The sequence below is a fragment of the Oxyura jamaicensis genome, chromosome 2, assembly GCF_011077185.1.
Source record: "Oxyura jamaicensis isolate SHBP4307 breed ruddy duck chromosome 2, BPBGC_Ojam_1.0, whole genome shotgun sequence".
NCBI lineage: Eukaryota > Metazoa > Chordata > Aves > Anseriformes > Anatidae > Oxyura > Oxyura jamaicensis.
In genome coordinates this window covers 20,793,038-20,807,921 of record NC_048894.1, presented here as the reverse complement: position 1 = coordinate 20,807,921, position 14,884 = coordinate 20,793,038, and the positions used below count along the sequence as shown (strand labels likewise).

Below are 14,884 nucleotides of genomic sequence, written 5' to 3'. Positions count from 1 at the left end.
GTTTTGCATCACTTTTAAAGATTTTTAAATGAATTTAAATTTTTACAAAAGTAACCTTTCAACATTTTCTTTTCTATGACCTTATTTTTTGGCATTCCAGATGTAGTAGTGCATCAGAGAGACATGGTATATCATCTCAAATCATGTCCTAACCTAGTGAGACCTAGCTCAGGTCCTGCTGTGCTAACACAGAACAATTACAAGTATGAAGGCATACAGATATTTCTCCTTTTGGATTTAAAATTATCTTCAGCATTAAATAAGTGAAGAGATGAAAAATACATCTGAGAGGGAAACCTAGCATTATAAACGAGGACTATGTGTGCATTCACATGTACTTTTTTTCCTTGTAAAAGCTCATATGTTTTCACGCTGTTCCATGTCTTCATTTAATAAATAATACTGTAAAAAGTCCCTACTTGAAGGACCTTGTTTGATAATTCTAACAAGATAATTATTTGAGAATTTTCAATAGTTTGGAAAGTTATCTGTCCTAGTTATATTCAATTCGTAAGTGGATTACCAAGCTAAAGAAAAACCCTGGATTCTCAGAGGACAACTTTTATTTTTCACGAGGAAGGCACAATATAAAGTCCATGACTGAATTTTCAGGTGTAATGCTAGCTGCATTAACCGAGAGAGAATTTAGTACAGTAACAGACCAAACGCAATAGAGGTTGCACTACGAACGGAACCTTGCAGACAAAATCTGTACCTGGGCTCCCACTGTACTGTCCAAAGTTACAGGTGGGTAAAGAAAGATAGCATGAAAAATAAGATCTCTAGAGGCACCACCTGATTTAACTAAGGAATTTCTACCTACAAGTAAAGGAAAATAACAACAAAAATCATCTTCACCGAACAGTGTTTCTTACCTGGAAGACACAGTCTTATTACGATGATACACTCCTATTACAAAAGACATGCATGGTCTTGAAGAAAAAGGATCCCAAATACGATCACATGATTTTACACTAAGGATATGAAAAGTATGGCTTCATAGTAAAAAAAAATAAATAAAACCTTATAGAAGCCACTCTAATAGAATAAGTGATAAGATAGTTGGTAAATATTTGTCAAGGATGTCATTGAAACAGGGAATGATTTTTAAAACAAACACGTTTTGTAAATCTGCCATGCAAGGAGGAGAAGAAAAGGGGAAAAAAATAAATAGATGGGATAATTATTAATGTGAGTTACCTCACTTTTCTTAGACAGCTTCCCATGAAAGACAAGGAACTGGGGGCTATAGCAACATGTATCATTGCAGCTCTTCTATACTGCAGTGGAATGAGATGAACACCTGCAGAAACACAAAATTTCAGAAGCACTTGAGAAAAGACTATGCTAGTCTCCAGAGCAAGCCCTGAAACTTAGTGTAACCCAGGGAGGTAGTGCGGTTTCCTTACCTGTAATGAAAATACACATCCATGTGGCAATATTGTCCTTGAATAGTTGGGGTATTACCAAGTTTGATAATAAAATGATGAAACTACAGTGAACTGTTTTAATTTTTTAAATATATATTTTTTTCATATGAAAGTAGTTGAAAACATTCCTAGTTCGTATAAAAATAGCCACTAGCTTATAAAATGAATTAATTGAATGAGCCTCCTTTTCTGGATTGCCCTGATGTCAGACTTCCAATTTATTTTCTGCGCTCAGGAATTTACATGACTGTGTCTGTCCCACGGGGGAAATAAATGTAATGTTGAGTTTGATGCATGTGATTTGTCAATATAATTAAAATAAATTGAATCATTACGATTTTTTTTGAATGTTTGTTTTGTTTGTGGCCAACATAAGACATGACCAGCACTACAAATGATCTCTGCAGCCAGAAAGATGAAATTCCAGTTTTAATAATGCTGACCTAACAATCTGGCTCTTCTAGGGCCACAGGAATTTCTTTTCTGTGCCTTGTGTCTTTTTTATAGGCTGAGGACCAGTTAGGCAGCATCCCTTCTGGACAGCAGCATGAAGGACAGTAAAAGTGATGCCATGCCACTTCATCAGTGGAAAATGTGATGCATTCACCGTGGAACCTCTGTAGAAAGCTAACACCCCCAGTGCCGGTTGTGTGATTGCGGTGGCAGGCTTGCTTGTTGGTTTTCCTCTTGCTTAAAGGGTTGCTTAAGGGGTTGATCTGTGACCGGGTGCCTTGCTCTGCTCCAGAGGAGCACCAGGGAGCTGCAGAGCTGAGGAAAGGTTTGGAGGTGCCATTGCTGCAGTGAATGGGTGCTGGGGGACCCCAGAGTGTCGGGGGGCTGGGACTCTAGGGGGTTGGCTTTGTCACAGTCTCAGCTTTTGTTATTGCTCGATAACATCAGCTGTTTTGACCAATGTTCACTATTGTGTCAACTGTACCAGTGTTTAATGTCTAGGCTGAACTTCTGGCCACTTGTTGCTGCTCGTCCTTTGCCACCATTGCCACCAGCTCCACTGGTGCAAAGTCACAGTAAAAGGGAAATTTAAACAATAGGCACCTTTGAAATGTGCTTACAATGACTCTGGGCACTTCCCTAATGGTCAAGGATTTTTACAAATTCCAAGGAAAGTTTAAGTATATATTTTTTTCTCCTGTTGCTTTAGCTCACTGGGCATTTTAGCTTTAGATCACTGTAACATATTAGATGTATTTGGACTCCTGTAAGCAAAACATCCCTTAATTTTCTTAATGTAATTTCCTTGACGTCTGTTCAAAGACAGGTTATTAAACTTTAAGCTGTAACTCATTGTTTTTGACCAGAATTTTGCATATCTGCCAGGGAATCGTAAATGTTCTGGATAATCATGCCTTCATCTGTTATTCCCACGTCAGCCTATGAAAGGATGGAGGGTGGCTCTGGAAAGCAGAATGTGGAAATGAAATGTTTCCTTTTGCTTTAGCCCTGTTAGCATCTAATATTTATGCATGAAGCGGTATGCTGCAGCATCCTTCCTTTTCTCATCTGTCAATGTCAGGAAAATACAAGCAGCGACTAGGGGGTTAAATTCCCGTTCAACAGGCACATTTTGGGATTTACGTCCCTGCAAGGGAGCTCGGTGCCTTACAGTGACGGGAAGCGCTGCGTGACAGGAGCAGGGCTTGCAGCAGACACGCATGACAGCAGCGAGACACTGTACCAGCTATTCCAGCTTTGCAGGGACCTCACGTTTTCCAGCTGTTTACCCTTGAGATGTAAAATGGCAATTTGGCATAGGCTACCAGCACGGTGTGATGTGAGCATCTGCGTAAAAGGCTGCACATATGGAGCATGCCCAGTGCTCTGAGCAGCCTGTTACCCCACCCCCAGCCAATCTAGGAAGAGATGAAATGAACTTTGCACTTGCAAATGTCACTGAATACATTTTGCACAGGATTTTAAAAGGTTCTCTTATAAGCACTATTTTTAACAGCCAAATCCGCCCCCCCAAACGAAAAGGAAAAAGCCCTAGGTATTTTTCTTTGGTCGATCTCAGTTATCATCAACTGAAGCCTCTCTCACAACATTTACCTGAAGTCTGGCTTATTTTACCTTTTTATCATTCAAGTCGATTTTTTTTTTTTTTTTGGAGGTGGTGTGGATTTAAAAAAAAAAAATTTTTGGCTTTTTACTGGCATGAGAAAATTTGAGAATTTAATTGCACTAGAATACTTGGAAGCAGCGAGGCTGCAAGCTTGAAAGGCAGAGGGAAGAGAAGGAAGGCTCTCACAGCAGAGCATGGATAGGAAAGGAGCCGTGATTCTGCGGTGCTCAGTGTGCACATGTTTTATGAGATCAGTGCCGGGCGCTGCAGCTGCGGACAATAACTGAGCTGTCTGGCTAATGAAGGCCACCTGGATCAGGCTTCTGAAAAGAGCCAAAGGAGGACGTCTGAAGAATTCTGATATCTGTGTAAGCCCTACGTTTTCATTACTGGCATATATTATATGTATTGCAGAGAGGGAGGAAAAAGAAAATACGGTGAGGAGAGTGCAGTTGTTTTCATTCTGATTGAATTAGCAGAACTCTGTTTTGTATGCAGGGAGATGCAGGGGGAAATCAGAGCTGTCATTATTTATAGAGCTGTTCTGGCATTGTGACTGCTTCCATTGTGGCGATACGTGGACGTGTGTTGAGTCCAGACAGATTTTATTAGTTGGAAGTTGATTTGTGGTCATTTACATGTTTTGCTGAGGGGCAGAGATGGATATGAGCCATTTGCAGTTCTGATGGGGAAAGTGTGTCAGGTAAAGAGGTTGCCCTAAAATAAAAATGGATAGCAGAGTTTAAATCTGCTAGCAGGGATATTGTATAATGGTAATTATCGATACTGAAGTTACATCTTGGCTATAAAAATCTGTTTCCTTGCTAATAATGTCATTGCTTAGAGTTTCCATCTTTATGGAGCCATCCTTGAAGCTGCTGTGTGTCCTTCAGCCCTGCACTGCACCACTGCTGTAACTCTACAGAGCAACTGGCTCTGCTTACTAAAATGCATGTGAATAAGAACACAGGCATAGTGCAGGAAATATAACACTGGGGAAGACACCTGCACTTTTGGAAAGTGTCCAGAAGAAAATATTGACTTAGATGTAATTTTACTAAGTGATTTTCCCTTTTTGGCAGTTATTCTCTTTTCAGGGATACAGATTTAATAGGAAAGACAAGGTGAATAACCACGTCTGCTCTTTTTGAACACTGAAACAACTTGTGACATTATTTTTCCTTTCCTTGTGCAGGGTTCGGCGGACTCCTACACCAGCCGTCCATCCGATTCAGATGTATCTCTGGAAGAAGACAGGGAAGCAGTGCGGAGAGAGGCAGAGCGACAGGCCCAGGCACAGCTGGAAAAAGCAAAGGTAAGGTGTTATATTCCCTTCATAAAACTCATAAAGAATAAGACTCATAAGATGTTCTGCTTTAAAGAGCTGTCATCTCATCCATTACTGGTACAAATGTTGATAATGTGTTAACACACCTGTTATAAAGACTTTCCAGACAACAGTAGGAATTATATTTTTCAGGAAAAATCACTTAGAATCTGAAATTGCCATAAAAGGCATTCAGATAACATGGATCAATAAGAATAATCTTATTTAAATGTGTACACTTTTTCTTTTATTGAATATACTTATTAATTTGCAATGCATGTGCTCAAAGCTTAGGGTTTTTACTGAAGATGCTCATGGAAGTTTGCCTGTGGATCCCTATGACACTTAAAACTTAGAGTTCTAGAAATTAGCCCTCAAACATCCTGTTCACCACACTTCAGTGAAGGATTGGTCCCTAAAAGTCATATGTAAATAGAGTCTGTTGGAAAGATCTTTTTTTTTTTTTTTTTTTTTTTTTTTCAGAGGACTTCACTGGCTTTCTTTACAGTTTGAGTGTTAAATGACCCTGTGAGTAATATGCTCTAGGACTTGTTAAGATTTCTGCTTCTAACTCCATACGTGTGGCAGATAGTGACAGATTAGTAAGAAAATGCTAAATGAGCTTTGGGTTCTTTCTGTGTGTTTAGTTAGGACTGTAAGGCTTTTAGCAATAATACAGTGAAAGCATATAGGCTTGTCTTTCTTTCTTATGTACTATATCTTTAAATGTTACTGCACCTGTAAAAAATGGGGCTCATCTTGTTTGTTATCATTCAGTTATCACTTCATTCCAGTCTTTCCTTTCGTGTGCTGCCGGTCAAATCTTGGTGCATTGCTGTTTTCCAGTATCATTTCTCATATTTATATATTAAAATACACTATTGAGATTCCTCCTCAGATGTACATTTTTTCCTCCTGTGTTCTCTGCATTTCTCTCTGATTCCCCTCCTCCATTTTGCCTCGTTTTTTATTTCCTTATCTCTGATCTATCTCCTGTTCTGTTTCCTTTTCCGCTGCCAGCTTTGCCTCTGCCCATTTACGCCACCTGTTTTACAAGGTTTCTTCATAAATTCAGGAGTCTATATCACTGAGGTATTCATCTTATTGTTTAGCGAGGGCCAGCTCCATAAATAAAACAATAGCGTAATCCACAAGCAGACAGCCTCTTCAAGAAAACTTGAATAGAGAAGCTGAAGATGTTTTTTGGAAAACATAATTGTTGACTTATATTTAATAAGAGTTTCTAATGCAGCTTTTTGATGCGCTGCTGGAACTTGCCAACCATAGGAGATGCTGAACATCTCTTTTTGGTTGGTTCCTGCTGCCCTGGGATCAGTACAGCAGAAATGCCCCCAGAGCAGCCTGTTTCTTCCCTTTCCCCTTGTATCTCACAGCTATTGCTGATCGTAATCAGGAGTTTCAATTTTATCAGTGTTGCTTTTAGTTAGTTGAATTTTTTTTTTTTTTTTTTCCTGTTAGGAGAGATGATAAAGACTGCTCTGAAATTTGGGTTAAGTATGGAATTTTATCAGTAAATGCACAATCTTTAAAAGAAGAGTTGAAGTAATAATATCTTGCAGACTAATCAGGGTAGCACTACAGCATTTACTGCTGAACTGATGCATCTCAGTGATGAGTAAATCTATGTGAGTGTTGCTATGGGAATTTGGCTTACTGATGCTGGCTTGAATGCATGGACAGCCCTTATGTAATATTCATGACCTCTAGCACAGCTGCCATTGTAGTTCATAGAGGAAAATGCTACCAGATCCTGAGTTTTTAAGACTGTATTTCTATACATCAAGGCAGTGTTCTCACTCCAGCTGGCATAAAATGCAGTCTCTAGGTCTGACACCGTCTGAGACTATAAGACAACTTGTGAACAGTCAAAGTAGCAAAGGCAACTGCCAAAATCAGCCTGCTATAACAATGGGTATTTCTAGTTGTATATAAAACACAAAATGAATTATTTAAAACTCTTGTGCTTTGAAATAGATTGAAGCTGAAACTACATGAGCAGTTTCGTTTCTTAAGCCAAATGTTAAAAAATAATTTACAAAAAAAAAAAAAAAAAATTCCAGGCTGTAATGCATGGAAATAATTCTATTTAGTGGCTATGGCCCTGCAATATTTAGTGTAAATACTAATACTTAATATATTAAATAAAATATTACACATATTTGTCAGTTTCATTTGAAATAAATGTTTTAAAAGACTTAAATTAAGCCTAACCCAGTAGCTCTGAAACATTATAGGGTGTGCTCTTCTGTCTTTGCTGGTGATTCAATTCTTCACCTCCCTGCAACACGGTGAAATCAATGGGGCAGTAACTTCTGCTGGCACTGCCTGGCTTCTGCATGCACCCAGACTTGTTCCCTGCAGGCAGCGGCTCCCTGGCTGCCTCGCCATCGCCAGCACCAGCTATCAGGCACAGCCAAGTGACGCAGCTGCTTTAACTTTTCACCTTTTAATACTGTGAGTGGAAGTGTTGATCCTAAATAAAGTCATTATAATTCTGTTTGTCACAGGAATTAGAAAAGGCTGACATACATGAATAATGCAGCAGTGGAGAGAAAATGATAGTGAATTAAGGGTAGATTTAAAAAAAAAAAAAAAAAAAAAACTGTTGAACTGTGTCACGCACTCACTGAAAACACTTTAATGACATCCATTTTCCTTTCTTACAGCTACGGAAAACACCTAAACTGTAGAGGAAAACTATACTAATAAAGCACAAAATGGCAAATTGTTATGCAGATTGTAAGGTTTTTAATTTTGGCTCTTTCTGTATTCTAATATCACATCCAATATGTACCCAGATAAGGTAATTAATAAAACAAATAAAAAATAAGATGACTGTAAGAAAATATGCATTCTGGCACCTGGATTTTTAAAAGCATTGCTTCTCTAGAAAATGGTTAAGTAAATTTTGCTGACTCACTTTGGCATGAGATTTACTGTAAGGAAGCGGGGGGCATGGCGCATCTACAGAATCATCCAGGGGTGGAAAATGAAGAGGCAACAGATGAGGGTACCTGTGGGCCAGCAGCTATTCCCAGGGGAAACTGTTCTACACATGAACCTGTTAAGCCTGAAGATAAAACATTTCTGATTAGGACAGTTTTACCATGTAAATTCTGAAAGGTGGATTATTTATTTATTTGGTTGTTTATTTGTTTATTTTGGTATGGACTCCATAGTCTGTAGCATGAGGACTAGGTTAGAGCGGACCTGCACTGTGGCTGCTGGCTGCACCCTAATGATGCTGAGATCTAAGGACTTTTTCTGATGCTCTTTCCGAATTTTGTGTTTATATAAAAATTACAATCTTATGCGTTGATAAGTCAAAAAATAAATTAGCCTGATGACACTGCTTGCTTTTTAGTGGTTATATTTTAAAAATTTGTGATTTCAGCAATCAGTAATTGTGTCCAGAATAGGAAATCTCAGTTCCTCTCAACTCTTGTTTGTTTGCAAGCCACCAACTACTCTACTGCCAGCATCCTTTTAGGAGTTTGTTAAAACTTGAAATATCCGTAATCCTGGTTTAATTTTGATCACTTTTACACTAGACTGTGAACCACTAAAATTTTGGTACCAAGTATCCCTTTGCTGACTCTTAGGCAAAAATACAAAGCAATAATGAAAGCTGATGTGTTGCTTTCTTGATGTGTGCTGTAGTAGTTGTGAGGGCTTGTGACTGCAATAGTGCAATGTCTTAAAGTGTGACACATTGCCCCATGCATGGTTTGGGGACCGTTGCTTTGAAATATCTAGCAGGCTGGGATAATGCCTGCATAACCCTGCAAGGCTGAAGGCATGAAAAAGATTGTCAGATGTAATTATCCAGTGCAGTGTGCCAAGACTAGTTATTTAAGTATTTATTCACTCTCAGGCAGGTTTCACAGCCTCTGAATGACCCCACGCTGCTAGCAGGCAGCTGCAAAGCTAGTTAAGGTATGTCTACTTAAGCTGCAGCAGCACTTTTGACAGACCAGAAGTGCCCATCATCTTGATGTGTGTCCTTATATTATGTCAGCATGTTACAGCATGGAGACCCTTTCCATTCTCTCTTAATTATGAGGACACTGTGGTGCTGAACAGCATCCAAAGCCGTAGCAACATAGGGTAGTGCTTTGTGTCAGCTGTTGTGTATGGTAATATTTCTTCATTGATTTCTTCTCATTTGCCATTTTGTTTTAGAATACTTCCACTGCATGTTATCATTTAGACAGCTAATGTTGCGTATCAGAGTTGCTGGGATTACATGTGAGCTGGCACAGTAGTCTAGCTGGGAATAAATGAGTTGACCTAAAAGTACAGTTGCAAATCTGGTTGTTGCTTAGCTGGGGGGGAGTTCTGCATTGTTGGATCTGCTTGAATTAGGCTGCAGATACTCTTTTTTTTTTTTTCTTCATTTTCTTCAGTCATTTCTGCTGTTTTTCTTAAGATTGTAACACTGGGGCACCAAGCAGTTCTCTTTACACTTCTGTCTATGACCAATAGTTTTCTTTTCGTCTCTGTTCATGACCCATTTTTTCTTGAACTTCAGGGTATAAGTTTGTTTTACATTAGTGCCTGTCGTTATGGGCATTATTTCCCTGAAGATTTTATCCATTCTCACTGTTTGACTGTATTGTTTTGGGGACTAGAATAGTTTCTTCCAGTGGGGTCTCATGTAATCTGGAACCAAGTGCTCCAGAAATAGTACCGTCTCTAAAAAACATCTGTCACATCCCATTCATACTGTGATTACAGAGTGATCGAATCTGTTTCATAAGTATCCTTTCTTCATCTGCTTCTTGAGGCTGAGTAGGGAAAAAAGTGTGGTGATACATTAACGCAGACTAAATTTAGATACCTAACTTGAGATAGATCTTTTAGTATCCTGCAGCTCCTTGAATAATCAACAGAAAGAGATGGATTGTCTCTGAGGAACAGAGACAGTTCTAAAGAAAGTCCTGAGACAAGCATAGCTGATAGCTCTCTGCCAGCTCTTCACCTGCTGCTTTCACACACTCCTGCTCTCTTAAGTAAGGATGCTTGGACCAGCCCTTGGTGTGGTTCAGGTGGCTGTGATCAGGGGGTCCAGGTGTGGGGCTAGATGCTGGTCTGTGTCTCAGCAGAGGTTGCACAGGGTTGTGGGAATCATAAGAGAGGACGAGAAGTGGATTTGGGGATGCTATCTGTGACTGGTACGGGGTGAGTGTGTTTGATGGGGCATGGGAAAGGAGGAATTAAGACACACACGCCTTTGCATGCTATTCAGGCTGGCACAAAGCTGAGCAGTTCTGCTGATACAGATGTAGGTAGATGCTGCTGGTGGTTCTAAGCAAAGTATTTTCCAGTTAAGACATACATTACCTGGTTCATTAACTTTCTTGAGGTTTATATTAGTGTCTGACTTACCTTTGCCAACATCTCAGACAGTATGCCATATTCCAGAACTTGACTCTTCTCAGCAGCTGGTCCAGCTATCTCATGCCATTGTTTGTTTGCTTTTTTGTTTTTATCTGTTTGTTTGTTTTTGATAAGTTAACATGTCTTTTTTACTTAGAGATTATTGTCTCAAAAATAGAGGGGAGAATAAGATTGCAAGACATAGGCCATTGTTAAAGGTAACTAAAATGTTTGTAATCACCTTAAGATAAATACTGAGATTTTGTATCTGTATTATCTATTTTTGAGACAATTTATATAATTTTGTCTTTTGTACTCTAAATGAGTGATGTGTATTTCATACTTCAACTCCAGCTTAATGTAAAATCTATCTGGAGATTTTATCTTTTGTCTTTTATCTTTTAAAAACTATTTTTAAAAAGCATGTACATATAAAATATATTCAAGTTAGGCATTATTGATGCAGGCTTATAGAAGCCGTGTGTGCTTATACATATACTTATGCATTTTATATACTCATATACAAATACACGTGTGTATATATTTTTGTATGTATTGGGTAAATAGAACAGGTGACTTGAATTGGCCATATTCTACAGCTGGTAACTTCCTATTATGAAGTATTTATTTTGTACACAAGGAGAACTGTTGTACTGAAGGGTAAACTTCTGATGAAGTAGGAGTGTTTTATCAGAGAACAAAGTTTTCCTGTAATCAAAGCTGACAGGGGGACTGCCAGGGGATTTATGGGAGCAAGAATTAGATGGAGAAAGGACTTCAGTGTAGCTGCCAGTAGATCACCATGCAGAGGTGCCCCAGCTTGCACTGCTGGACATGATGAGGTTCTGTCTTGGAGAATAGTACAGTGGCCTACCTAGCCAACCTAGGCAAAGTGCCATTTTTCAGCCCCCAGATACAGTTCTTGAGTCCTTGACAAAGATCTGTAGAGTCTGACTCCCCTCCCTCCTCTCTTAAAAAACAAACAAACAAACAAAAACAAGAAGGAAGAGTAAAAGAGGTGGGGAAGGGGAATTCTCTGTTTCTGTTTTTATACTTAATCAGGAAAAAAATGCTTGGAAGGTTGAAAAATAAGTTTTTTTTTTTGTTTGTTTTTTGTTTTTTTTCTTCACAGTTACATCTTGTTTTATAACATTACACATAAGATGCCAATGAGTTCTAACTATAGGTAGCAGTAGAGTGTTTTGGTACAAAATTAGACTGACATCAGATGCTAATTCAAAAGTGTTTTCTTAGGAAACTTTAATTACATAAACTAGTCATTGGCTGTGTAAAACTTAAAGAAAAAATCAGTAGGAGCCCGAAGTAAACCAATGATACCTGGGAGGAAGATGTATATCCAGGTTAGCAACGTTTTAAGTGCAAAACTCAGCTTGAACTGTGAACCGTGTCTGGTTTCTGCGTTATTCATAGTATAAATTCATTAAAAACATTTGAAGAATCAGAGAAGGCCCCAGTGAGGAATTTCTGGTTGTTTTCCTGTCATCTTTTCTTCTATATTCTACGTAAAACCAGTGCATACCCTAGAGAGAGAGGGGGGAAGAAAAAAAAAAAAGCCACAGCCATGGCATAAATTTACCCTAACATTCACTTGTGGAGCCTATACAAACCTCAGAACACCATCTTCTTTGTACCTCCAATCCTGCATTGACATTTTCCTCTGGCCTTTCATATTCACCTGGCAATCAAACACTTTTATTGGATCTGATATGAAATCTTAAATAACTTCTAGGTGGTATTCTCTAGCTTTAGCTCAGAAGGTATCCACTGAAATATTAATTGTTGCACTCATTTTTCTTGAAAACCCTTCTTTATATGTTTAGCAAGGAGGAGATGATGATAATTTCATCCAGGATTTTTTTTATTTTAAATCCAGCATTATTGATAGCATCACATGTGCAAATACTACCTAAGTTTTAAAAAGTGGTACAATGATGATCAATATAGCTGTGCAAACAGCTAAGGTGTTACTGATAGTGGTCAAGAGAATACTATGGTTTCTTCCATTTTCATTTTCTTTACAATATCCAGCTGTACTGTACCTGGTCTCCTCCCTGTCCATATCAGGAAAATCTTACCATGCTGTAATTATTATATTAGTTTTTTATCCTTTCAGTTGCCTCCAACAATTGGCATGAAATCATGATTTTCTGTTTTGTTTATTATTCTTAGAGATGAGACTCCTTTCTTGCTTCTTTCTAACTCTTGCAAAATTCTTTTTGCCTAACAATTAAACCATTTTTTCTTATGATTATAATTTTTTTATTATTATTTTATTTTTTGTTCATGGAAAAATATGATAGTACATCAGGGACAAATTACAATATTTAAGATAAATGTATGACTGAAGTACATATCAACAAGACTGTCCTTTATTCTTTTTTGGGGAATCTTATTGGGTAGATGCTTGTTTTCAAGGTGACCCGCTGTTTATTATATTTGGAATCCAAAATACAGTTTGAAACTCCAGCCTTGTTTTCAGTACTTTGAACTGATCTACATTTGACAAGTATGGAAAGCAGGGCTCCACCCCCTGGTTTGGGCTTTTATTTTGCAAGTATGCTTGTGTTATTGATCTGCAAACTGTCCTTTTTTCAGTGACTGAAGGAAAAGTGAAGGCAAAAAACATCTTGAAAGGGAAGATGAAGGCTCAAGCTGCAGCTGCTTTGATTATTTTGACTAGAGATGTCAGAATGTTGAAGTAAGGGAAGAGATGCGTTTGCTACTTTTTGACTCCATCTTTTCTGCCAATTATTTGTAAATTGAGTTTTAAAATGCTGTTGGCTTCTGATATTTCACTTGAAATGAAATAGATGAACAAAAGCACTTGGGGCTCCTATAGCTCCAGGTCAGCTCTGTCTGTCATGAAAGAGATGCTTCCTGACTGAAATAAAAATGAGGAGAAATGCTGAGTACCTGCCATCTTGAGACTCAGCTGTACATGTTGCTTTTAGTAATCATCAGTAATAAATGGCAGTAATTGGAAAGGGAAATACATTTCTGACTTTCAATAATAGTCAAATTACAGTTGAAAGTATCCCTCCCAGAGGAGCTGTAAGGAAGCTTACATTTATCACTTTTTTTTTTTTTTTCATTATTTTGACTCCTTGTTCCCTTTTTTTTTTTTTTTTTTTTTTTACAGCAAGTCAAATGACTCATACACAAAAGAGCATACTTTCTTGTGTTCTCCCCTGGTGTTAATCCAGCAACTGTGGTATTGTTTGATATTTTCTGCCCTTACAGCAGGCCTCGTGTGCTCTGTGGACTTGAATTTGTACGGCTGCCCACTGTCTGGTGGGGCTAAGCATGGGCCTTCCTTGTCTTGCTGCCTCTCCTGGCACTTGAGTTATCAACTGCAGGAACAGGGATCACAGAATCATAAAGGTTGGAAAAGACCTCCAAGATCATCTAGTCCAACCATCCCCCTACCATCAATATTGCACACGAAGCCATGTCCCTGAATACCACATCCAAACTTTCCTTAAATGTCCCTTGGGATGGTGACTCCACTGTCTCCCTGGGTGAACAGTTCCAATGCATAACTACTCTTTCTGAAAAGAAATTTCTCCTAATTTCCAGCCTAAACCACCCGTGGCGCAATTTGAGGTCTTTCCCTCTAGTCCTACTGCCAGTTATCTTTGAGAAAAGGCCGACCCCCAGCTCCCCACACCTTCCTTTCAGGCAGTTGTAGAGAGCAATAAGGTCTCCCTTGAGCCTCCTCTTCTCTAGACTGAACAACACAGCTCCCTCAGCCACTCCCCATGAAACTTATATTCCAGGTCCTTTGAAGCCCTTCTCTGGACATGATCCAGGGCCTTGTTGTCATTTCTGTAGTGAGGGGCCCAAAACTGACCCCAGTACTTGAGGTGCAGCCTCAACAGCGTTCAGTACAAGGGGACAGTCACCTCCCTGGTCCCGCTGGCTACACTATGTCATCTTAAGCTGCTGAAGGACTACTGATGGAGCTCCACATCTATTGGATGATGGACAGTATTGCTGTACCACTTCATGGTTTTCAGATAATAATAATAAAAATTACCTACCCAAAACCAGTTAGACATCTCTTACCACTCTCCAAACTTCTTTACTCCAGAAGAGAGATTTGCAGCAAATAGTCCATTTCAACCATGTTGTGTGTTGCACAGTAGATTTAGGCAGAGTCCTTATCCTTAGTTCCTTGACAGGAGGATGGGGAAGATTTGTGTTTCCAGTATTTGTTCCTGTTCTTCTGGGAGTGACTTTGGGAATGGGATGGCTCCAAAAGCCTGTGACAATGGAGGTTGGTGCATCCTTCTTGCAAGGGTAAAGCTGTGTAGCTGTGCTGCCATAGGTGTGTCGTGCATGTGTAAATTCACGGAGGGAAAGATACCATACTCCTACTTTTAAACTCCCTCAACATAAAATCACCAGATTAAGTCACCCAGCATAAAACTGGGTCCATGCTCTTTGCTCTCCCAAAGCAATAGCTCATCTTCGAATTTGGCTCAGTGCTGGGTAAAAGCTTCAAGGCAAGTTCTCAAACTTGAGTTTCACTAGAAAGCCTGTGACTGAGTTGCAGGCCAAAGGATGAGGGAAGGGCAAACAAGGCGAAATAGTTTTTGGAAAGAAATATGGACATATGGAAATATG

The 14,884-nt window shown here is 39.0% G+C and overlaps 1 protein-coding gene across 9 annotated transcripts in view; it reads left to right on the top strand.

Annotated features, from left to right (window-relative positions):
- CACNB2 (calcium voltage-gated channel auxiliary subunit beta 2) overlaps positions 1–14,884 on the top strand; it is a 246,915-nt gene that overhangs the window by 157,546 nt on the left and 74,485 nt on the right. For 6 of the 9 annotated variants that reach the window (XR_004748786.1, XM_035319475.1, XM_035319473.1 and 3 more), the window contains one exon: positions 4,706–4,825. Coding sequence is in view for 8 of the 9 variants with exons in the window: in XM_035319475.1 (XP_035175366.1) it covers positions 4,706–4,825 (120 nt within the window). In the remaining variant the exon portion in view is untranslated. Of the gene's footprint in view, positions 1–3,269; positions 3,879–4,064; positions 4,214–4,705; positions 4,826–14,884 lie in introns of those variants that run through there. The other 3 variants (XM_035319477.1, XM_035319478.1, XM_035319481.1) reach the window with 3 other exon arrangements.